This window comes from Hippocampus zosterae, chromosome 9 (genome assembly GCF_025434085.1).
Source record: "Hippocampus zosterae strain Florida chromosome 9, ASM2543408v3, whole genome shotgun sequence".
Taxonomy (NCBI): Eukaryota; Metazoa; Chordata; class Actinopteri; order Syngnathiformes; family Syngnathidae; genus Hippocampus; species Hippocampus zosterae.
In genome coordinates this window covers 8,581,315-8,606,424 of record NC_067459.1, presented here as the reverse complement: position 1 = coordinate 8,606,424, position 25,110 = coordinate 8,581,315, and the positions used below count along the sequence as shown (strand labels likewise).

General features: G+C 42.9%; 1 protein-coding gene and 1 long non-coding RNA gene across 2 annotated transcripts; one reads left to right on the top strand and one right to left on the bottom strand.

Moving 5' to 3' along the window:
- On the bottom strand, positions 1–24,506 carry slc2a1b (solute carrier family 2 member 1b). The gene is made up of 11 exons (XM_052075173.1): positions 24,162–24,506; positions 23,997–24,090; positions 14,057–14,152; positions 9,159–9,319; positions 5,052–5,292; positions 4,808–4,970; positions 4,438–4,625; positions 4,251–4,355; positions 2,156–2,257; positions 1,872–2,075; positions 1–877 (listed from the first exon to the last, which is right to left on the bottom strand). Exons 2-11 carry the CDS (start codon positions 24,009–24,011, stop codon positions 683–685), a joined length of 1,470 nt encoding a protein of 489 aa, XP_051931133.1. The 5' UTR covers positions 24,012–24,090; positions 24,162–24,506; the 3' UTR covers positions 1–682.
- On the top strand, positions 8,210–9,287 carry LOC127607208 (uncharacterized). The gene is made up of 2 exons (XR_007964016.1): positions 8,210–8,348; positions 9,036–9,287. It is a non-coding gene; the product is annotated as an uncharacterized LOC127607208 (long non-coding RNA).
- Positions 24,507–25,110: the final 604 nt, after the last annotated feature.

The window sequence follows — 25,110 nt, the reverse complement described above, 5'->3', positions numbered from 1 at the left end:
GTATTTTAATTTTTTCCACTGAGGTCCCAGACTCCTTTTCATTAACATTTTTAACTACATACACAAGTTTTTTTTACAAAAATTTGAGTAAAATATTGGCCCTCTAAAATCAATAAGTAATATACATATATATTAAAATTAGTTGTAACAATGCTGTGAAGGCTATCACTTTTTTCTCAGTAACATATTGGGGGAGTTATTTCAAGGAAAAGTGCGCCATCTGTAGGAAGAAGCCGTGCAGGAGCTCCAGTGCGTGAGTCTATTCTACAGTGTTACAGCATTTTACAGTATGATCGCTCAGTGAAAAGGTAGATCTTTAAAAAAGAAAAAAGTAGCGCGGTCGTCTTTCTTCTTTGAAATATCAGAAACCTTCCAACACACCTCTTTCACATCTTCGGGGGCAAACGCTGCCCGTCGAGCGTTTTGAGTGACATAGGAGGAGAGAAGTGTGTGTGTGTGTGTGCGTGTCAGTGGGGGATGGGCAGCAGAAGACGTAAAAGGAGGATCACACGCGATAAAGACAACCGAAATGTGCTGACAGTGTGAAAACGATTCTACGCCGGGACCCATCTAGCAAGTAGACCCAATCATCCCTTCTCCCTGCCTCCCACGTTCTAGTCGGTCCACCCCCTCCTCGCGGTGATCAAGAGTTTGTCCCATCACTTGGCAGTGAAGGGCTACTTCAGAGCTGCGAGTCAGCCCCCAGGCTATTGAGCTCCTCGTGCTTCTCACCTCCCGTGACTGCGCTCTGGCGGAAGCCGGATGAAATTTCATCAAAAGTCCGACCTTTGGTCTCGGGGACCTTGAAGTAGGTGAAGACGAAGAAGATGAGTAGCAGCACGATGAAGATGACAAAGACATATGCGCCGCACGCCGTCTGTGCACAAGACATAAGAGGGAGAACATACAGTTCATTACGTTGCCTTTTTATGCCTTGTAGGAAGTGTGATAATCATCTGAAATGATAATACTGCAAATGCAGTACACCTGTACAGTGGGGCTTTGGACGTGTTCAATATGTGCAGCCGTACGGGGCGGCAACACAATCAGGTTTCCTCGAGGTTGTTTTTCAAATTCTGTTTGTGTCCTCGGTTGGTGATGGTGGAGGACAGGTAGTGCCAAAAAGGGGAGTCAGGCATGGAGTGCCATTCTAGTGAGCAACGTCAAGCAATTAAGCTATTTTCTTTTGCTTTTCATGACATTAGTCTTGTCCTCTTAATGAGTACTTTGTTCTTATGATATTGTGTCATTGCATGTTACGTTTTTTCTCTCTCGCGATATTAAAATATGCCATAAAAGAAAATGCTTTTAAAACTCGACTTGAATATTTGTACTTTCGTCTCTTGAATTATTCCAATGTTTTCCCTGTAAAATCAAAACTTCAGCTTATAATGTACGACTTTGTGCTTCTAATTACAACATTGTTCCTGTGATGAAATTGACTTTTTTCATAAAATTGTGATTTAAGAAACATGTTCATTTCTTACCATTTGGTCTTTTACCATTGTGCCGATAAGTTATTGTAATGAGCTCTTGTTAAAATGAATGACTAATCATAATATCGCATTTTTGGACCTCATAACATATGACTGATAAAATGAGTCTTTCGCTTTCTTATATTATCATAATAGTCTTTTTGAGTTTTTTGTAATTGAAGTTATATAAATAATTGCAATCGTATCAATGACACAGTGGTTAAAAATGCATTAAAATCTAAATATTGCTTCGGTTACTTTTTAAAAGCATCCATCAAAACTGAGCCATATTATCTATCACATAAAGTGGTAATTGGGTCTGCTCAGTACACGGTTATGCCCCATTCTCTGTAATGCATTAACTCATTTTCATATAAAACTAATGATGTGACTCACAGCTAAATACTGGAAGCCCATCCCCACAATGAAGTTGGCAGTCCAGTTGGAGAAACCGGCCACAGCAAAAGCTGAAGGCCTGGGCCCTTGAGAGAACAATTCAGCTACGATGAACCAGGGTATGGGACCGGGTCCGATCTCAAAGAAGGCCACGAAGGCGAAGATGGCCACGATGCTCAAGTAGGACATCCATTTGACCTGGTCCTGCGGAGGGACAGGAAAAAAAGGGCACGTTGCATCGAGAATCAAGACTTGCACAGATTTGACCCAACGGGGTCACATACCAGAAGGGCCATGGCAATAGTCATCAGGAGGGCAGAACCGGCCATTCCCAGCAGTCCCAGCAGGTGCAGAGACCTCCGGCCGGCGCGCTCCACCACAAATAGCTGGAAGCAATGAACACTAGGTTAACCGCAAATCTATTGGAGCTATGTGGCGAACCAAAACAGCAGCACAGATAGGCACATAAGCTCTCAGAGGAACCGCCAGCAAGTTTGTTATATGGTTTGAATTTGCTTCTATTGTATGTACCACTATTTGGATACAATTTGCTTTCTGGTAGACTGATATGAAAATGAATATGAAATCATCCTTCCCAATTTAAATGAATGGAAATCCCAACAAACACACGTGTAACATGTAAGACGAACAGTATTCTACAGTACCTCTCGAGGCTCTATTTTTGCTGAGGCCACATGTGTGCTCAGGTTTAATATCTGTCATCTTGATTTTCATGCCGGGTCAAGTCTCCTCTAGCGCGTTTCGGAATTTGATAGACCACATCATCTGCATGTGGACATCTTCTTGCAGTTCCTGATAAACATAGGGGTCAATCTCCTGTATGGATTCCAGCAAGTCTGTTTATGCTTCCGCTGTGCAACTCGTGCTCCTCTCTTGTGCTGAATTTAAAGGAAATGAGAGCAGCCGCTTTCATCAAGTCAGCGATGGTCATTTCCAGATCGGCACAAACAGCCCTTTCTAACTACGACCATCTACGAAGATATTAAACCAAACAAAACTCCACCGTGGCAGAGTTATACCGCGCTTTCAACGAGACTTGCACTAAGCATTAAAATAATCCTTACTGTAACATGGATTCACATTTGTGATCTTGCTAGAATGATGGTGTTGATGCTTTATGATCCTCTGTATTTTATTGAACGGGTTTTAGCCTCTTGACTTTTTCTGAGGAGATCTTGCCCAAAGTGGAGGAGTTTAAGTATCTTGGGTCTTGTTCACGAGTGAGGGCAGGAGGGAGCGAGAGATCGACAGGCGGATCGGTGCTGTGTCTGCTGTGATGCGGACTTTGTATCGGTCTGTTGTGGCAAAGAAGGAGCTGAGCCAAAGGGCGAAGCTCTCAATTTACCGGTCGATCTACGTTCCAACCCTCATCTATGGTCAGGAGCTATGGGTCGTGACCGAAAGAACGAGATCCTGGATACAAGTGGCCGAAATGAGCTTTCTCCGCAAGGTGTTTGGGCTCTCCCTTAGAGATAAGGTGAGAAGCTCGGTCATCCGGGAGGGGCTCAGTGTCGAGCCGCTTCTCCTCCACATCGAGAGCAGCCAGATGAGGTGGCTTGGCATCTGATTCGGATGCCTCCTGAACGCCTCCCTGGTGAGGTGTTCCGGGCATGTCCCACCGGGAGGAGACCCAGAGGACGACCCAAGACACGCTGGAGAGACTATGTCACCCAGCTGGCCTGGGAACGCCTCGGGGTGCCCTGGGGAGAGCTGGAAGAAGTAGCTAGGGCAGAGGTGTGCAAACTACGGCGCGCGGGCCAGATCCGGCCCGTTGGTCTTTTTAATCCGGCCCACCGAAGGTTGGTCCACAATTAAGGTTCGATGTGAATGATTGCATTCATTTTATTTGAACTTGTAATGACATTTTACCGCCAGGTGGCGCATTGACTTGAAGTTGCAGAACACGGGGGGTTGGGGGGGGGTGATCTAATCGACCACCTTAGACCTCTGTATCGCTCTACTTCTACTGGTCTGATCACAACCCATTTGCAGCTATGCACAGGCTAAAGTAGGTCATCAACAACACTGTTGTCTTTTTAAAAAGTATATTAATACAGTACGTTCATGCTTTTGTTCTGTTGATGTTTGATATGGACCATCAACAAATGCAGTTGTTTTTTTTTTTATGTACCATAGCTTGTGCTGACATGGCCCTTCTGTCAAATTTTAAAAGTCAATGCGGCCCCCGAGCCAAAAAGTTTGCCCACCCCTGAGCTAGGGAGAGGGAAGTCTGGGCTTCCCTGCTAAAGCTGCTGCCCCCGCGACCCGGCCCCGGATAAGCGGTAGAAGATGGAAGGTTGGATGGACTTTTTCTGAAACACATTTTTTTGGAGTCTGGTTGCGCTTTTAGATACTCACCGACACCACAGTAAAAGCTGTGTTAACGACACCAGCGCCGATGGTAGCATAAACTGGCTGTGCCACTCCAGCCTTTTCAAAGATGCTCGTGGAGTAGTAGAAGACCTGACAGGAGCAAATGAAACCTCAGTTTCAGGTTGTACTTACCAATGTGTGTAAAAAAAAGAAAAAGAGAAAAATAACTCACAGCATTGATGCCTGAGAGCTGCTGGGAAAGCTGCAGCACAACGGCGACGAGGAGGGGCTGGCGGTAGAGTGGTGAGCGGAACAGCTCCAAAATGGTCACCTTCTTCTCCCGCATCATCTGCCGGCTCTCTTCCTTCATCTCCTGCATGTCAGCGCTAACGTCGTTGGTGCCCCTCAGCTTCTTCAGCACTAATATAACAGTAATATGACACCGTGTATATACATATATGAATACACACATTTCAAAATGTTATCCTTTATTGTGATCTTACCCAATAGAAATAAAACCATCTGGGGCGAAACATGAGGCTGAATTTTAAGATCTTGAGTCGTCCATGTTTTGTAATATTTCTGTGAGTGTGACAATTTACCAGTCTTGGCTTTATTTTCTTCATTTTTGTTGATAAGCAGGAAACGTGGACTTTCAGGGCAGCAGGGCAGCAGGATGCATTGCATCACCGACGGGATGAAGATGAAGCCCAAGAGGAGTGGCCACAATTCGCTGTTGCCCATGATGGCCTCCAATCCAAACACCTGCAAACAGTCAGCAGGCTCATATGGGTGATGACATTAATTTAAAAAGACGCGAATAATGTCAATGAAAATCAACAGTACCTGTGCAATGAGGATGCCCACGACAATGCCGAGCTGGTGGAGGGTCCCCAGAGCCCCGCGAAGCGCCGTGGGCGACACCTCACCCACATACATGGGCACAAAGCCAGTGGAGAGGCCCGAGTAAAAGCCCACCACAAAGCGACCGATGATGAGCATCTCGAAGGAGGATGCTGTCTTGGAGAAACCCATCAGGGCCGATGAGATTAGGGCCAAGACATTAGCCAGGAGCATGGAGTTTCTCCTGAGGACATCAAATGGACATATGAAAACCAATGGCAAATGCAAGTCCAGTCGCCCAATTCTGATTCACAGATCAATTCCCACACCTGATATTTTTAAACGGTCAAAGCAAAGGAGAGGCAGACACATAGCCAAGCTGACGGAGCAAAATTTGATACTGTATATATATTGCGCGTCGTCCCGCACGCGGTCTGTCCTTCCGTCTGTCCCTTTTCAAAACGTACCTACCTCACCGCGCCGCCACTGCGCCGCTCAGGCAGTGGCTCACTACGATCGCGCGGGCATCTTAGCGAAAAAATGTTGTCTACCCACAAGCATTGCAATGAAATTGTTAGTTATTTAGTAGAGCTAAACATCTCTTAATTTTCGCGATAAGCAATGAAGATGAACAAAAAGTTGAACCAAGCAACAACACTTTTGTGGGCCGAAGGCCCACCTTACCAGCCTTCCGCAGGAACTAGCTGATGAGCCGCCCGTAGGGCGGCGAACCAGCTAGTACTGTATATGAACCGGTAGAGTGGAAATGGTGCTTTTTTTTTTTTTTTTTTTTTTTTTTTTTTTTAGCCGACGTAGTTAAAAGGATTTACAGTTTCCTTATTCACCGACAGACGACACAGCATTAGGAACAACTGGGGGTTCAATATCTCACAAGGACCGGGACACTTCAAAATGGTCACAATTGCCAAGGATTGAACCTCTAACCTCTGTGTTGGAAGACGGCTACTCTACCACTGACCCATCTCGCCACTGTGGGTCAACCTTCCATCTTATATAATGATAATCCTATTCAGGGTTGTCAGGAGCTGGTTCATACCTGGCATACCCTAATCTCTTTGTTACCAAAGTCTTAACTCTCCTGTCTGCCACCAGGTTTGTACTGCAAATGTGAACCTGCTATCAAATTCCCTTACCTCGATAAATAAAGGTTAAAAATGAATAAATACATTTTAAAAAGAAAAAAGGAACCGCTTCCCCTCCACCAGCAACACGCTCCAGCAATCTCTCCAGTAGCCACAGCAAACAGTGCTGGTGCGATGGAGAACCGGCAGGAGAGAACGAGGGTTTGCCTCGCGACCCTGCCGACCACAATAGGGGGCCAGCTCAGCAAGGGTGGATGTCTAATCTCTGATCTTATGAGCCAGTCCCAACTGGGCGGTGCGACACGGCTGGGATTGGGAGTGGTGGGCGTCTACGGCAGGAGCGTAGCGAGCACTGTCCTGCAGCCGCGGTGGTGAGGTCCGGGCAGCCGAGCGTGGGAATGCCATTGGCCCCGAAGCCCCAGGGCCTCCCAAGCCTTTCCAGGCCAAGCTAGCCTAGCTTGCCGCGGCGCACTGGGACAAAGGAAGTGCGTCCGGCCTGGGGCCACCATACCCTAGAGCAAGGGTCACCACAGAAGGTGTTACCGTGCGCCTTGAGCGGCCGCCCCACCGGTTTGAATCCCCTGTGTAGGCTGCGCACATTTAGCTTTGTATAGTTGTGAGCATTTCCCACCTACCTACCTAAATGTCTGCAACTTTTCCAGAAGCACAAGCACTTGGAGGCTTGTGGCAATACATTTACACAAGTTATAACACTTCGATGAAGGGCCGTTCAGTACAGCCATGTATGTAATTGAGCAGAGGTTGATGGGATGTCAAATTTAAACTCAAAAGAAAGAAAAACAATCTTTCAATAAAAAAAAGACATCCTGGGATAGCTCAGTTTGTAGAAGGGGGGAGGGGGGGGGGGAGACTGTAGTGGTTATCACAGATAATCTGGTTGAAATCCATCTTCAAGGACTGTCTTATATAATGAAGTTAATACAAAGTTCAGGCCATGAAGGCCTACCATGAGGGACCCTAGATTTCTTCATCTTGAGCATTTTCTATACTTGCAGTACTCTGGCACATGCTCTCCTTATTAATATGGAGAAACACAAAAAACACCACAGAACCATCCTTTAATAGCTCAGTTGGTAGAGCAGAGCCCTCTAGCTGCAATGCAGCGCTCATCAGATCAATGGTTTATGTCCAGCTTGAAGCAAATTTCAAATCCTGACGGACAAAATGTCTTATTCAATAGGCTTTTTAGATACTGGCGTTCATCAGTTTTCCGACATGTCACAAAATGAATAAATTCTTGTGGGACCCCATATTTTTCTGATGAGCATTTCTCACCCAGCTACAGTAACATTCACAGGCAGGTCATCAAACGAGGGCAGTCACCCTACCGCCCGGTCACATTGAACGGTCCAAAAATTCAATAATGAAATTTTAAAAACGGGCAATAAAAAAAAAAAAGAGTTTAAAAAGGCATTTGGAGGTGTCCTGTGACGGGATCTCATATTCAGAGCAAATGGCTTCATCAGTAAAGGGTAATAAGTTCTCTGCCGTGATTTCAATCCCCAGTTGACCTTCAAGTAGGCATTATGTTATGGCTTAAAAAATGAAATGACTTTCTTAGTTTCAAAGACTTATCATAATTTAGTTCAAAGTTAAACTTTATTCATACATCAACGTACAACAACTACTGGCATAAGAAAGTGTAGAAGAAAAAGAAGACTGCGCCCAAATGTCCACCCTTATTCCCGAATCGGTCATTCACTACATTGCCTCGCCCTATGTAGTCGTTCCCTCGTTCAGCCCTAAGTAGTAGTAGTAGCAGCCAAAGATTGAGCCAACTTGGTTTTGGTTTCTACATAGATTTGAGGATGCACTTTAAACTAACAGAATTGTACCTATGGCAGCAATTTCACACGGAATTCTGGTTAAGGTAAGCAAAACCTTTTGGTGATTTAGGGGTTAAAACGTTTACAGGCTGCCCCCAGCGTGCTCCCGCTGTACTAAACAGTTCAAAAGATTGGCTAGTAAGTGTAAGCTGTGTGAAATGTACGCGAGTCCATGTGTAAAGCTCTTTGGGCAGGAACCTTATGATGTAGACACCGATGTATAATCTTATAGGCCTCTGCTGATCCCTGCTTACTTACTTAACCACTTACATGGTCGTAATAGGATATCCCCAACATTTTTTGTTTATGCTTCATTTTCATATCTAGATTGAAGAAGTCTTAGATCAGGGGTGTCCAAACCTTTTGCCAAGGGGGCCAGATTTTACGTGGTAAAATGTCGGGGGGCCGACCTTGGCTGACATTTTTTACATTGAACAACAATATTGTTCAACAAATTTTAGTAAGCCAGTCTGTTTCACATTTCCATTTTTAGTTTAATTTCAACAATCTTAAGAATTTCTTTTGGTTCATTTGAAACAGGTATATCACATGCAACTGCTTATTCACTTGACTTTTTCTTACAGAGGTCTCTTGAGTGCAAATTGATTGATTTGAAACATAAGATGTATCACCATGACTTTTCAATAGTCACAAAACCTTTGACTCGAACAACAGGGAAATGAACAAGCAATACACATATCCACAACTGCAAGGATCATTTTAAATATGACATATCAGTCAATATAAACACGGAGTGATGTCTTGTTAACTTGTGAGTGATGCCCTCTAGTGTCTAAATGCTATTACTCATTTAGTGAATGCTATTACTCATTTAGCCACTAGAGGGAAGCAGTACTCTATGAAACATCACTCACCAGTCTACGAGACCTCAGTCAATGCAACACGTGTTCCATTGCGCCCAACCTGCGGGCCAGACGGCACCGTTTTTATGACAGGGGCCGAGGGCCGGATGAAATTCGACCGCGGGCCGGATTTGGCCCGCGGGCCGGACTTTGGACATCTGTCTTAGAACCAAGTAACTTTTACGGGGACAATTTGAGATTATGACTGTAAACTGAGGACCTCGTGTGATTTGTTTCATTGCTCAAAGGAAGTAAATCTTCAACTTGATCTTCACAACCGAGGTGCTTGTGTTGTACCTTCCAAAGCGGTTGACAAAAACGCTAACTGAGAAGGAGCCGAAGATTCCGCCGACGGAGAAAATGGCAACGGCGATGGACCAGATGGCTTTGAGGGTGTTGTCCGAAATGGGCGTCTGGTAACGTGCAGCCCATGTTTCGTTGATGAAGTTTTCAATGATCTGCAGAGAAGACAGGAAGAAGATAACGAATACAACCACTGCCGTAGTGTTTCCTAACCTTTGAGCCAAGGCACACATTACCCTCTACCATATCTTGTATGTCGTTTACAAAAAAATCGGCACACCAGCAACCAAAAGTGTGGGCGGGGTGGGGGGGCGTATCTTGTGCTGAAACAGCGATGAGCTCCTCAATTTAATTCCCATTTCCTTAATCGGCGTGCAGTGTCAGCAGTGACCTGCTGCACATGGCCAGCTGATGGCAGCAAATCGCCGACAATTGCGGGCAAGGAGGAAGCTCCGCCTGCCATATTTACTGCCCCCCACACAACAACTGTGTTTATAAACACACCCCCAGACCAGCCAGTGACAGCAGTTAAATAACTCCGCCTGTTTGAGTGTGTGCATGTGTCTGTGCTTATGTCAGAGGAACGCGGCTCACATGATTCCAAAAACGTCAGCGCTGGACGTGTGACTTAGTCAGTATGCTGCTTGACCTCCACCAAAGCGCCCGATGTCCAAGTTGAGAGTCACATAGGCCTTGTGTTTATTTTCAAAGGCCGACCACTGTCAACCAGCGCAGGGGGTCTAAAACTTTTTGGGCTGTAGTAACGGGAAAGAATCATTTTCCTTTTTTTTCTAATGCCAATTAAAACAACTACAACAAATGTTCTTAAAAACAAGAAGAAAAAGTCACAAAACGGGGAATACATTACTAAATCTAAACATGATGTTTTTAAAACAAGTATGCAGTGAACCTCGTGGTTTAACATTTGTAAGTACGCTAAGCTTATTTTGGGGGAAGCAAGCCTCTATTATTCTCGGAAGCATAAACCGGATTGAAAGGCATGAAGAGACTGAAGCATTTTGTTCCAGAGGAAGTTCTTGTCAATGAACAACAAATTCCTCTGCAACAGAAGTCATAATTGCAGGATTAGACATTTTCTTTTTATTAAAACAGGTTGTAAAAATAATCATGCATTTACTTCAAGAAAAAAATTCTAATATTTACAAGATCCAAGATGTATTTTGTCAAAAGAAACCATTATAATTTTGATAAGTATGGCATTATTTTCATGAAGGGAAAAAAGCAACATTTACAAGAACAAAAGAAATGTTTTGTATAATTGTGCTTTTTTTTCTGGAAAAGACATCTTTATTCTCTAAAAAGGACTAGAATTAAAAAAAAACAAGCCTTCTATTCTTGATAAAATAGGACTTCAATCCTCTAATGATATGATTATTTTTCTATTAAAAAATGGGTTCATGGAGGGATATCAGATTTTAGTAAAACTTTGAATAGACTCAATGCTAAGGCAGGCTCCTATTAACATTAGCTTACCCTTCTTTGGTTTATCAGTTTGCCACATGAAGGCATGCACATTAGAAAATGCTACATCATAGTAATGTACAGTATTGCAAATTACTTCGGAAACCTAGAATCTGCGGTTAACACATGCCAGTATGAGACCCACAATCTATAGTGAGATGAGCGGGCCTGCCATATCCCTTCTGCTGGCTGCCCCTAGCGCGGAGCATGCTTATCACCTCACACTTGCATAGAGATCCTTGTTATCACATAGCGTCCCCCTGCTTGTGACCTTCCAAACCACTTACATCTAGGCTGATACGCGAGTGTTTTTTTTTTAAATAGATCACTCACTACCGGCCAGACGTGGCATTAGGCAAGGCTGGAAGTTTACCACAGTTACACCCTGACCGGGTTTGATGAGGTATTCAACCACAGAAGCCGTCAGATCAGGAAGTGCAGGACGAATGCAGCATGCAAAACATATGGCATGCTGCCATGGTGACATACAAAGATGTTAGTTTAACTTGGTGCCTTAACCATAAAAGCTGTGTGCCATGTTTTGGTGTCGTCACCAGTCTTGGAATAAAATTTGTCTCCTTTGCAGTTAGAAGTAAATGCATAAGGACCCTTACTCTCCTCCACGGTTTCCACTTGACTGCAGCGTTTTTTTCTTGTTGCTTTTGCTCTCCTCTTGGTCTAACATTTGGCTCCTCTACTGAAAGACGTAAACAGTGGAAATGCTCATTTTCATCCAAAGTCTCCATTTGGCTGGAGTGCTTCGATTTCTTGTTGCCCTCAGTCTACTCTCAGGATAAAATTTGTCTTTGCACTGAGAGAGAAAAAAATTTGTGTACAGGAAAGCCTCATTCTTCTCCACCAATTACACAGTTTTGGGCAGCGCGCTTCGTTTTCTGGCTGCCCTCACTCCTTTGGCTCAGTTCTATGGCGGATGCTCGTTGTCCATTTTTGTTTGCCATTTGTGAGCATGTCCTGTTCAACTATTGCGTTCAACATGGTGTGCATTGCACAGCTTTACTACTTTAAAACCTCAAGTTGATCTGAGCCATAACCTCTAATCGAGCTTTGATTTTGACATTATTAAATTCAGGAAGGTTGGCGCTTGGGTAGGACGACCACCTCACAGTGCAGAGGTACAGGATTCGATTCCGACTTTGGCCTTCCTGTGTGGGATTTGCATGCTCTTCCGATGCCTGCGGGGGTTTTCTCCGGATCCTCCAGTTTCCTCTCACATTCCAAAAAAACACGCATGGCAGGTCAATGGAACACTCAAAATGGTCTCCCTTTGTGATTGTGAGTGCAAATGGTTGTTTGTCCAAGTGTGCCCTGCGATTGGGTAGCAACCAGTTCGGGGTGTTCCCCATCTACTGCCCGAAGACAGCGCTAGGTTCCAGTATGCCCGCAACCCTTGTGAGGATAAGCGGATTAGAAAATAGATGAATGGATGGATAAATCCAGGAATACAAAGGGGCTAAAGTGGGAGAGGGCGCAACTCTCGGTAGTGGAGATGAACAGTCAACTCCCCTATCCCAGCCAAAGTGCACGAAAATGTCCCGACTGACCCCTGGCTTGTGTTACTTGCGAAGACTACTGCGCACGCCCATCCAGCAGATGGCAACAGGAAGCAGACGGCCTGAAAACAAGCTGCGCATTCATACTGCCGGCCTGTCAGCAGGAGTCGTCCGTGATGTCGGTCAGGTTGTCTAGGTGAGCAATGAAGACAGCTGCACTAGGTTCCAGTATGCCAGCAATCCTTGTGAGGATAAGCGGATTAGAAGACAGCTGCGCTAGGTTCCAGTATGCCTGCAACGCTTGCGGGGTATAACAAAGTGAGTCAAGAAAAGAAAAAAAAATCTCTTGCAGTCGCGGCAGATTCGTTGTGTATACGCCAATAGAAGAAGACTTTTTTCAAAACCAGTAACGCTCGTGCTGAGATTTTAATTGGGACGTCCGTGTATGGTGGCCACTTTATTTTGGTGTTTGTTCAAATCTAAACAGTTCAGAAACTCTGGTGCTTTCATGCAGTCTTACAATGAAAAGTCAAAGTATACGGGACATTTTCTGTCAAACACCTCAAGTGTTGATGCCAAGAAATTGCAGTAAATCTATATCCTCTTACTTGGTCATTAATACAAAGCGATGATTATGTGTTGGGAAGCTGTTTTGCAACCTTCATGTGACCACGCACGAGTGTGTGAATAAAAACACACTGACCTAATCCCCCTTCTACTCCCATGTGTAGGCACTCACACCACTTAGATCCATGTGGTCAAATGTGCCCCCCCCCCTTTTTCACTGTGCTATGCTGTTCCGCATGTGAAGACACCCAAGCCAGGGAGATGCTCTTTTTTTTTTTTGCACTACACTGAAAGATAAATATGATTTGACCGTATGAGTGTAAAATGAAACTCTAAGTCGCACTTTGGAGTGGCGTTCTCAAATTGGAGTCACAAGTGAGCTGGAGCCTCTTTCAGCTGACTTTGGGCAAACCGAGGTACGCCCCGGACTGGTTGCAAATACATCACGTGGCTCGCTCTCAAGCAGAGACCCCGTATGCCCTAACATGGTTAATTAAAGATTTTTTTCTTAAACCGATACTGTTGGCTGTCGGTTGGTTTTATGCATTCTCGCCAATTGCCTAATGAAGCAGTGTCAGATATAAATGGATAGCTGCAGTAAGGGCAGGTTCAATTATTGCCCGTGTCTGCATATCATTCACTCACTGGTGAGTGGCAACATATCAAACAGCTGAGGATCCAGTCGAAAAAAAGGTAAATAGAGATCCATAAAGAGGTGGGGCCTGTCTGGTGACACACCTGAGACCCTGTGTGCTGTGAGGCCGCAGGGTACACCAGACCAACAGGGGTCCAACAATCCCACACAAAATTATGTGGGATTGTTGTCTCGCTGTACATCCTCCCGGAAATTGGCTCTTTTATTAACCTCCATGTTAATAAACTTCAAATTGACCCTGGGGATGGGGGTGTTCATAAGAATGTTTTCTTACTACCAGCATCGCCCTGGGAACAGGTGCCTTTTCATTTCCTTCAATAATCCTCTTCTAGCCTGCTGTCAGTCAGCCCATTTTAGGGCACTGTTTTACAAAGGAATCACTCAGAGTCTGTTAATAAAGATGTCCTTGGAGCTGATAAGCCCCTAATGCAGCTATTATTAGCCCTTTACTAAGCCCACCCCCTTTTCCACTCTGTGGCCCTAAGCTCAGCACATCACAGGCACGGGACAAGATTACAGACCCAAAATATTTTGGATTTCTCCTACTTTAACATCCATCAATTTGTTTTCTGTAATTATCATGGTGAGGGTCATCGGTGAGTCAAAGCCCATCAGAACAAACTTTGGGTGAGAGTGAGAGCACATGTGGATCAACATCAACTTGGTAATATTCATACCTTTTGAGGTGCATTGATGACGCCCGTGTTGTATCCGAACTGCAGGGATCCAATCACGGCGGTCCCAACACACAGCATCAATGGGAAGGTGATTTGCTGCATGGGGAGAAAAACAGGAAGTGAAGTCTGTCAGTGCCTCGGTAGGTTCGAATTAGGACTCAATACCGGAGACACTGAATAGATTTTGTAATCATTGTTACCGTGTGGAATGGATCGATCCTGCATGTATCGCATGCAGCAAAAACATCCGCAAACATAACACCAAGTGGGTATAGGCTTGATCATTTCTGCCATTAATTGATCGAGCATGTAGAGTTGAAGGTTATATCTGCATGCAACACATTTATGTGAAACAGTGGGTGGTCTGGGAGCAAAATTTAGATTGGTTGTCCACATTGGGACATGTTTTGGACTTTGACTTATTAGCTCCTCACTGGCTGATTATAACCAGCATAATGAACGTAATGTCTGAAAACATTCCAGACATCGTATTTGACAGACACATTGTGCAACGCCTCAAGAAACTATTTGAGCAGGTATGTCTTTGTCTCAAACAGAGAAGTGCAAGTCTCTGTGCAATTGATTTTAACTATAAAATGCTCCAAGGGTAACCTGTAGATGCCTGTACCCTTAATATTGGCTTCTCTCCAAGCATCAGGACCCCATGGAGCTGAGAAGCTTAGACTATATTGCCCCCATAACGAAAATTCAATAAACCTGAGAAATGCATGTTAATTTCCTTTATGTCAGACTGACGAACAAAAGCTTGGGGCACAGTCACAAAGAATTTTATGATATCCTATAGATTTTTAGGAAAAAAGTCAAGTCAAGTCAAATCAAAAGTATTTATAGAGCACTTTCAAACAGCCATCGCTGCATACAAAGTGCTGTACATGGAGCATTTTAAAAAAACATTACATCAAGATTTTTCAACTGCATACATGTTTTTCCCTTCAGACTGAACCAATGATAACATTCACCCTGGGTTAAGGAAACTAGCTAAAAAGAAAACGCATACTTTGAGGAAGCAATTTTGGGGCAGTGGCAGTCTGCGTGACACTTTTTGTGAAGGCCATGGAGAGGAAGGAGAAAAAAAAAAATCAAGCATTTAAAGCATGCACTGTGACGTACACTATAAAAAAATTAAAGCCACTCTAAGCCCACATACAAGGATGTGTTGTGTGCGATAAAGCGCACCACAGCATTGCTCAGTACACTTTGGGGTATGAAGGCTTTTTTTGTCTTAAAGAGCCAATGATAAAGTGCCAATAATCGACTCCTCCACATATATAAGTAAAAAAAAAAAAATCTCAGTGGGAGAAGCCATCACTGGCTACTTGACAGCTGGCTCGCTCTGGGGAAAGACTAGAAATATGTGCAAATACTTGCTTCAACACATGAATACAGCAAGCGATGAATGACACACAGTGAGGGTTGGAGAAAAATCGACCAGCTTTACCTTTCGCCTACATACCAAGACTCCAGAGGTATATAATTTGGTCTGACATGTTCGATTTTGCTGCGTCCCCTTTAAATGGCACACAGCAAGTGGAAGATTCCTACACCTCTGTCTGTACACAGGGCAGCAGGATCATGACATTTAAATGTTGCGGAAACGATGAAGCCACGCCCTAGGTGCAATTTTAGCATCCTCGTCGCCTCAAAGGAAGCCATTGTGTGCCTTCCTCTGCCACAACATACTGTGAGTAGTTGCACTTATTTTTAATGAGGGGGGGCAATATAGCTAACATTCAAATTCAAGCTATTTTATTTGCTTTTAACACTTCACCACAATTCCTACATCGCATAGGTCACAAGACAGAGAGATGTTCTGTTGGTATCTTGGCTGACCATATACGATGTCAAAGAAAAGAAAGACAGAAAAAAGAAGAGTAAAGTCTGTAATCGCTTCAGGAATCCAGCATCTTATAAATAATCGCAAGGGGATGCTCCTGTATTGTACACACACTTGATTATTTCGTGGAAATGCCACAATATAACTTAAATCTAGCATGCAAACGTGAGGTCCCTGCTTGTGAAACGTTAACCATGTGATTTTTGGAGGGATGAGTCATTACTGCAAAATACAAATTAAGTCTGTTGACAGGCTGTTGAAAGTTCAGCTCCCCACAAAGGCAAGACTTTTCATCTTCAGCTGGTTAACACTAAAGGGTCAGGTTTCAGGTGGGTAATTTTTTTCCCCCAACTTTCTACAGGATGCTCCTGAGTGAGTTTTGCTGGTTTATGACCCTGATAATACACAGACCACCAACCAGAGTACATAAACTTTAAACAAGCGACTTTTCATACACGTTGGAGGCCCCAAAAAGGTGATTGATTAATTGGGCCTGATTGAAAACATTCAACCCACATAGCAATGTGTTCTCATATAGTGTGTCTCGTTGCAGCTGACAGTCAAAGAAAAAGGTTTTATCTTAATCGTCATCTCCATCTATGGACAACTATGAGTAGTGGTGCAATGACTCAGCTTTGATCCTCGCGGATCGAGGACCACGGTTTTAGCTGCACAACGTCCCCGGATTGGTTGGTAAAATAAACCAAACCAACAAAAATGCGCGTTAATGATCAGTCAACATTCACTGTAAATGCAGTAGAGGAAATCGAAAACCCTCGTGGATCATGTAAGTCGCATATATGGGAGCTTACTGTCAACTCGGCGTGAAATGAGTCCTTGAGTAATTCAGATCCCCCCAAAAAATGTGGGAGTAAAACGGAGTACCTGGAGAAAAGCCACGCAGGCACGAGGAGAGCATGCAAACTCCACATAGGAAGGCTGGAGCTGGAATAGAACCCTGCACAGTGAGGCGGACTTGCAAACCAGTTGCCCACAGTATTGCCAAACCACTTTCCCATTTGGTTTCAGTTAAAAATGGGGGTCAGGGGGCTGGTCTTTCAAGAAAAGCTAAAAAATATCCAGAGTGTTCTCTTGCCAGTTTTTTTTTTTAACTTAACGGGCAAAGAGATTGTCTAAAATAGCAAAGACAAAGTTATATTTTGTATTTTCTATTTCTATCTTGTTTTTTGGGGGGAAGCTGACCGGAAAAACAATCTTATCGGTGACTCAATTTCAGGACCCAATGCAAACAGTGAGTTTATTGATCTGCTGTACTACAAGGCTGCTTTGAAGTGTCGAGAAATGCATCTAATGTATTGTTTCAAAGACAATATGAGGCCAGAACAAAAGGAACCCTGATGAAATCCGCTTTGATTGCACTTCAACTCAGCTGGTAGCCCCTAAGGCTGTGCCTACCAGGACTCTATCACATCCCTCCACAGGATGCCACCTCCGTGAGCTCAGCTTTCACATCTGTGGGGAATCCAATACGTTATCCGTTGCAACTTCACCAAGATCAACACTCATCCCCCTGACCTGCAGTTTCAAATACTTGTTTGCTTTGGCGTGTGGCAAAAGCCTTCATCAGCTTGGTGACTTGCGCCCAACTTGAATGACACCAAAACACATGATTGACACGTGCTCATCACTTTATTAGTAGTTCATTAAAAATAATTCAGAGAGGTCAGCAAAGCGTACAAAGGAAGCGACCAATGAAAAGATGTTTTGCAGGACATATTTATAGCAAGTAATTCCATCTTTTCTCACCTGAACTATTCTTCAAAAAAAAAAAAAAGACTTCAGACAGACAACACCTTTCCCATCAACTTAACCCTCGTAGTCCACCGCTTGCGATAAAATTATGTAAAATTATGTCTTTGGATCAAAGGCAAAGGCATTTGGAAAAACACGAGAGAGCTGAAACGTATGGGGGGGTTCTAAAATGGCCTAAATTTCATGATGTCACCGGCTGATAATTCTCAGATATTGCAGCAATAATAAAAAAGGTTTTGATTCCGTAATCTTAACAATTTACATACTTTGCACCATAGAGACCCATTATAATTCATATTTTTTAATGCATCGTAAACCTAATGTGTAAACATGCATTTCACGCGATTTTTACGTCAATCGCTTTGTTTTCGCTTGGACAGACGTATGCATGCCACATTGTTGGGTTGAGGTCATTCCAATTGTGCAACTTTTAGGTGGCGCCAGAGGATCGCAAATGAGTTTGCCTTTTTGCAGGAGGCTTCAAACCAATGCATTTTACATGAACACGTCCAGTCGGGATTGTTAGTAGGGCTTGATTGGGACCTCCAGACACAATTTTTTTTTCCTTTTGGAAAAAATAAAGAATAAAAAAAATCCCAAAGAACTAATAATAACGATATATGTATGGATAGCACAGATGGCTCTGAACATTTTGAGTTTTTGAAAAAAAAAGAATGTTTGTATAACCCAAAATGCATCATTACAAAAATTGTAAAATGCGTAACTTAGGTTTTTTTTCATTTGAAGGACCCAAGGGTTAACCTCAGTTTACTAAAGTGTTTATGGTTATTTCGTTTGAATAAACTGAGTGTCCCCAACTTCCGACTTTGTCTGATGAAAACTTCTCTACTTGATGTTGGTTTTCTTGCCTGTATGATTAAAAGTGGGCAGTGAAACAACATATGTAACTAAATAGCATTTCCTTTCGCTGTCAGAATATTGCTTCAAAACATGTATTTCCCCTTCAGACCATGTCTCTCCCATTCACTAAATCTTGAGGATGACTCAAGATGAAAGTGTTTGCGGTTAATTTGTTAAAATAAACACACAATTTTTTTCTGTTTTTGCTTATAAAACCCCAAGTCTTTTGGTTGCCAAAACTTTCCTTCCAAACACGTGCAGTGGATGTAAAACGTGTGCGGTGCACCTACCGCGTTCACATGCTCAGCTTTTTGTTTTGGACTTTGTACACTTTGATTTCCTATCTCCTCTTCTTGAGAAGGAAGGAAGGAACAAAAATACCGTATAATGTAATTTGGGTGCACAAGTGTGCCAAATGTTTCCTGGTAAGCCTTGTTATTTTTGAACTTTTTTCCAATATTCTGGAACAATGATCTTATTTGACCTGTGAATAGAGTCTCGGGAGGATGATAAACTTGTAAAGCATTGATCTAACTTACCGGTAAGTTTGTCGACGTATGTTGAAAATGCGATTGAATTTGCCAACATACCAGCCGGTCACATGTAGGGCCAATAAAATGAGCTGTGCGCTTTTCTAGGCGTCGCTAAAGCAAACACTACGGCCTTGGTGACAGAGCTCATCTTAAAATAAATCTAGTGTGTGACAAATCAGGGGGTCCTTGGGTAGTCTCATGATTTATTGACTCCGAGGACAAGTTCACTTGAGGAATACATTGGTAGGGGTTGTTCATTCTACAGCAGACTGATCTCGCTAGGTCTCATTGTAAATTTCCCCAGTGTCGGGAATCTTATCTTAAGGGCAATGGAAGGCAGCACATCAAAAAGGAGGCGTTTGCTTTGCAGCCATGTGTGTAGGTTCGAGAAAAGGTGAGCCCTTGAGCCCGTTACGACCCCCACGGCTTCCCGTCCAAATAAGCCGAGTCAAGGGTTCGTTTAACCCCAATTAGCATTTTGTTCTTTGCAAAACGGGGAACACAAACAAAACATTGCTCAGAGTTAAGACGGAAAGGTGGCAACGTGCAGCTCATTAGCGATGGCTACCATGTAGGTATTAAGTGTGTTACACGCCGAATGACATTGACAGAACACATCTCAGATAAACAAGAGCCGCTAAATTGAGCTGTCACAACACTTGCCAAAGCTGGTCTGAAATCAATGTACAAGTGCATAATTGCATCCCCCAGGTCTACTTGCTGTAAACGTGCATTGACGTTTCCCTGTGGCAGGAACGAGAGCTGCAGAGAAGTATGTGTGCAACTTGTGCGGTTTGAAAATGCAATGGCTGGCCCTTATTGGATTGATGTAGTGCATAGCCTCCCTCTGGACTGATGGAGTGGAAATTGGGCCTGGATATTCCCATCATAGCCATCACGAACATCCAGCCGATGGAGACAATTGGATTGGGAATACAAGACGGTCACAGGGGAAAAGTGCCGAAGGCTAAAGCAACAACAGCTAAGGATACATTGAGGGAAAAAAATGTCTTTCTTGGGGATCGAGTGCTCTAGAATGCCCGGGCCATGAAATTTAGAGCCGCTACCTCAGTCAAATTGTTTAAATGTCCACTTATGACTTATTTTTATGATCTTGAACTTATTTAAAGTACACACAGGGGTGATTTACAAATGGTTCTTCTCCCCCCTGACCCCTCTTCCACTGCTTGGAGACGGGGGCGAGCTGATTAGTGATGTGTCGTTCGCGAACGAGCCGGCTCTTAGAGCCGACTCTTTGAAGTGAACGATGGGAGCCGGCCCGAATAGGAGCCGACTTTTTTTCTCATGTCCCCCCCCCCCCCCTCTTCGGTTAAAGCCGCACGTGATTGGTCAAGATCCGTGGTAGAAGAGGAAGGGGAGGGTTACACACACACACACAAGCTGCAGTTTAGAGAAGGGGGAGGGGTTAGAGAAGAGACACAGCAGCACACCGAGCAGCACGCGAACAAGACAAACGAGGAGACTAGAGGTAGTGAGCGAAAAAAAACCAACACTGCTATAAGCTATAAAACCAGCAAAACAGAACACAATTGACGAGGAACTGGGTAAAATGATTGCAAGTGATTTTCAGCCATTTTGTGTTGGCTATGTGTTGCCGCAACATCTGTCCCCTCAGAGAGAATCTTCTCCAAAACAGGGCAAATATTAACAGAGAGGAGAAACAGGATCAACCCCTCAAAGCTGAGGCACTTGGTTTTTCTTCATGCCAATCTTCGCGAAAGATAAGCTAAAACTTTTACCCGGATGCTGCTTTTTTCTTTTTGTTTTACAAATTTTAATTTATAATTTGTTGTGTGGTATTCAATTCTTACTTATGCTGTGTTACTGCTAATAGTTAAAAGCTTATAAATATACACATTCAGAGATTTGAACCTTTTGACAACCTTGCTTTGAGATGGGTCTTTGTACTTTGTTGGTTTTTCTTAATGCCAATCTTCGCTAAAGACAAGTTAAAACTTTTACTTGGATGCTGCTTTTTTTCTTTTTGTTTTACAAATTTTAACTTATAATTTGTTGTGTGGTATTCGAAGATTACTTATGTTGTGTTACTGTAAATAGTTAAAAGCTTATAAATATACACATTCAGAGATTGGAACCTTTTGACAACCTTGTTTTGAGATCTTTGTACTTTGTTTTTATTTTTGTAGCACTCCATGTTGAGCATGTTCAGAAGAATATAAATAAAGCCATATAAATAATAAATATTTGATATACTGTCTATTTTTTGCATTAGTAATTCATTTTACACATAATATTACGTTATTTTTGGTAGTAACAAAAAAACTGAGGAGCCATTAGTAGCTGAGCCAAAAGAGACGGCTCTCTAAAAGGAGACGGAATTCCCATCACTAGAGCTGATGATAACTGAATCTGATTCTGCTATATGAATTCCACACAGACTGCCGGGGACAACATCTGAAATGGACCACTTGCTATGGAGCATTCTGCATCGACTCATTTAATTCAAAGGACTCCAACGCGTGCTAAATGTTTCCTCCATTTGTGTCCCCTTCCTTCACCCCCATGTTTTTTTGTTTGTTTTTCCTTTACTTCTTGGGGGTTTGGATCAGGGGATGTCGTTAATTGTCAACAATTGGTTTGTAAAGCCATTTGAGACTCTCTTTTGATTAACATCGACAAATACATATTACTTGGTTTGGGGGCTGTGTCACTAAATCACAAAACAAATTTTTTTTTTTTAGGTGTCTCATTGCATTTCCTGTCTGACAACGTGAGGATGGCGCAGACAAGCTGCGCCAAGTCGTCAGAGACAGCATTATCAGACACCAGATAAAGTCCTGTTTAGTTTCACAACAACGGTAGAAATAAAACTTTGGTACTGTATAAATAAGGCCTCACACCTTCCCTTTAGACCATAGGTGTCAAAGTCAAGACCCGGGGGCCAGATCCGACCCGCTACGTCATTTTATGTGGCCCGCGAAAACAAATCATAAGTATCAGCTTCCATGATACTTGCTTAAATCTGTACCGAAATAGTTTCGTAAACCGGTTTACAATCACTTGAACATTAATTGAAGAAACAAACAAATAGTTGACTGATATCAAAACTCGTAATCCGTCTTTTTGTGCGTGTGTGTGTGTGTACAAGTAATAATACGATGCGATGATTAAATATTTCTTTGGTCAGAACGGCCCTCCGAAGGAAGACTTAACTCCAAAGTGACCTGTGACAAAAATGAGTTTGACACCCCTCCTTTCGAAAATTTGGAATGATTCAAATAAAGTGTTCGGTTGACAAACAACTTTTTAGCATTGAGGTTTTTTTCAAAGCTGCTTGGTGTTTGGTGATCTGAACAAACAATGACTGTGCATATTGCTAATTCATTTGAATGATGAGTAGTGCATGGGTGAAGAAAGAACCCCATAAAATAGTGATACACATGTGGTAGGCCTTCATTCATACATTTTCTAAACCGCTTATCCAGTTCAGGGTCCCAGGTCAGCTGTAGCCTTTACCAGTTGCCTGGGAAACAGCCTGTAGGGCACACACACAGGCAGATGACAATTCACATTCAAGAGTCGCCCTGGTGATTGAATTGCGACACCATCGGTAACCCAAGAGGTAACTTATTTTGTCAGGTTAATTTGTCTATTTCCCAGCAATCAACGCACAAATCTTAAATGACAAAATTCCAAATTATTTTTCATTCTAGTTAATGTGGATCATTTTAATAAGGACATGCCTCACTCAATGACAGTACTTCGCTATAGGATATTGCATTTCAGCAAAACACTTGTTGACGTACCCGCACTTAATCTGCAAATAAAGCTGCTTCCCAAGCCTTCAGGACAAATTTATATTGAAGCACCAATAACACTGGCCGCGGTAATGTGTACAGTTAACTTTTAATCTTCAGTAGCGGGTCTAATCTACATTCTGCAATCATGTGCATCTTATAGTATGTCACAATCACATGTATAATATGTAAATCGACCCCCTCCCAAAAAACAAAACTGAGCCAAATGCCTCTGCACAAAGAGTCACAGGGATTACAATGACCAAAATTTAAAATGGTTTCCAAATTTACACATAGATGTCAAGAAAAACCAACAAACAACACACAGTTAACATAATTGATGATATAATGTGGCCTGTATGGATGGAAATTGAACTGATTGAATTAATTGGACGCTTAAGTGCAATTATGTTTTAGCAATGTCTTGGCATCCCTTTTTCTGTTCAGTTGCTTTCATTGCTAAAACTGTATTCAGTTGGAAGCTTAGCAATTGCTATGATCAAGCAATGCCATTGATTAGCAGTGGGCAAAGCTTTGTGCTTCAGTCAGGGCGACAACTCAAACCCATTCACTCTGCACACAGACTCTTCGCTTGAGCAAGCATTCACGCTTATACAGGTGATGTCCTTCCTGCCCTTTCATCAGATCTCTGTTTGACAGGGGTGTCAAACTCAGTTTTGTCGTGGCAACACTTTCCCCACCTTTAAGAAATATATTTTTGGTTCAATCCGCAGCCCCCCACTTATTTGATCTCAATATGTACAGTATGTATGGCCCTTTCTACAAAATCAACGAATGGTTACAAAAACAGTAGGCTGAACACATCTGTGAAGAGCATTTCTACTGTACATTGTAAACAACATTAAACAGATTTAAGTGTTTATTTAGAGGACACGAATCTGCATAATTAGACAACATTTTGTATAGTAAAAGGGATTGCAATACCATTTTTAAATAGATGTTCGAAAGTGCCTTGCGATAACGATACCACTTTTGCGCAGCATCACAATTATAGAAGCATTTGGGAGCTCAGCAAGCTGCATCATGGGTCATTAATGTCGTGAACTCACTAATCTCACTCGGAAAAACACGTTTGCAGCAATAATCTGAAAAAAAACGAACTGGTTTGAAAAAGTTACCTTTCCAGAATCCATGGCAGCGTCGGCCAGGCAACGTTGACTTGTGTTATTTCGACGTCTTCTTCTCGGTTGAAGTGTTGGAAGGAAAAATAGCCAGCCAGGCAACGTCGACTTTTGTTATTTCGACGTCTTCTTCTCGGTTGAAGTGTTGGAAGGAAAAATAGCAAAACTTCCTCGTCGTCTCACTTTAAAGTTGTTGCACCGTTTTCACATCAAGTAGGAGAGAAGTCTATGTTCTAACCGTAACGTCGTTTACCCCAAAAAGTCCCGTTCCTCGCCTTTTATTTTAATACTTAATCAAAACGTGTGCGATGTCGTTCCAGCTCCCTTTAGCCTTGTATTTGTCCCGTAGCTTCCTGGTTAGAAGAAAAAGTCTGCTCACGATCTGTATTTTGGTAGATTTCCTGTTTCTTTTTCTTGTTTCGGGGCTGGAGACAGAGCGATTAGTTTGACTGCGGGACCGGCTTGGGTTCATATACGTCGTGGAGCTGACGCAAGGCTTGAGAAGGGTTCCGCCCCTTTTAACTGCGAACGGCGAGGACCATCCTCCCTTTCAGCCAATAGCAGTCAGGCCCGTTCTTCAAGCACCGAGAAACCTTGAAGCCTTCCCCCTCCCTCTCCCGAAAGCATCTGCCCCCCCCCCCCCCAAAAAAATACAATTTCGTTTTTATCAAAAGATTCACCCGAAAGTCATGCAATGGGACTTTTGTTCCTTTAAAATTTTAAAGACCAAATTCGAGAGTAAATTTTGTGACACTTTGATCCGCTCCACTTTCATCTATAACTACTTCAAACAACAAAGTGGATGCAGCAAAAGTGGTTAAGAGTGCACGACTGTCTGTGTCTTATGTGTCGTGTTGTATTATTTTGTCATTTTATGTTAAATGTTCATTTGATAACTGTACTTGACTTATTAAATTGACTGGAACACTTATTCACAATATTCAAGAACATTTATAAAAAAATAATTTAAAGACATTTAAAAGCAAGGGAAAGGAATGAAAAGTAACTTTCTGAAGTTACCAAAAGACTATAGAGTGAAATTTATTTTAAAAATGCTTATCTTCATACTGTATGTCAAATGCAGTATTCAACACCCATGTCGCATATTGCA

What these genes read in the sequence shown, in the direction of transcription:
- slc2a1b (XM_052075173.1), bottom strand. An exon ending in CAGCTTTTACTGTGGTGTCG is followed by an intron (nt 2,258 to 4,250) that starts GTGAGTATCTAA and finishes CATTGCTTCCAG; the next exon opens with CTATTTGTGGTGGAGCGCGC. An exon ending in TGGGCTTCCAGTATTTAGCT is followed by an intron (nt 878 to 1,871) that starts GTGAGTCACATC and finishes TCTTGTGCACAG; the next exon opens with ACGGCGTGCGGCGCATATGT.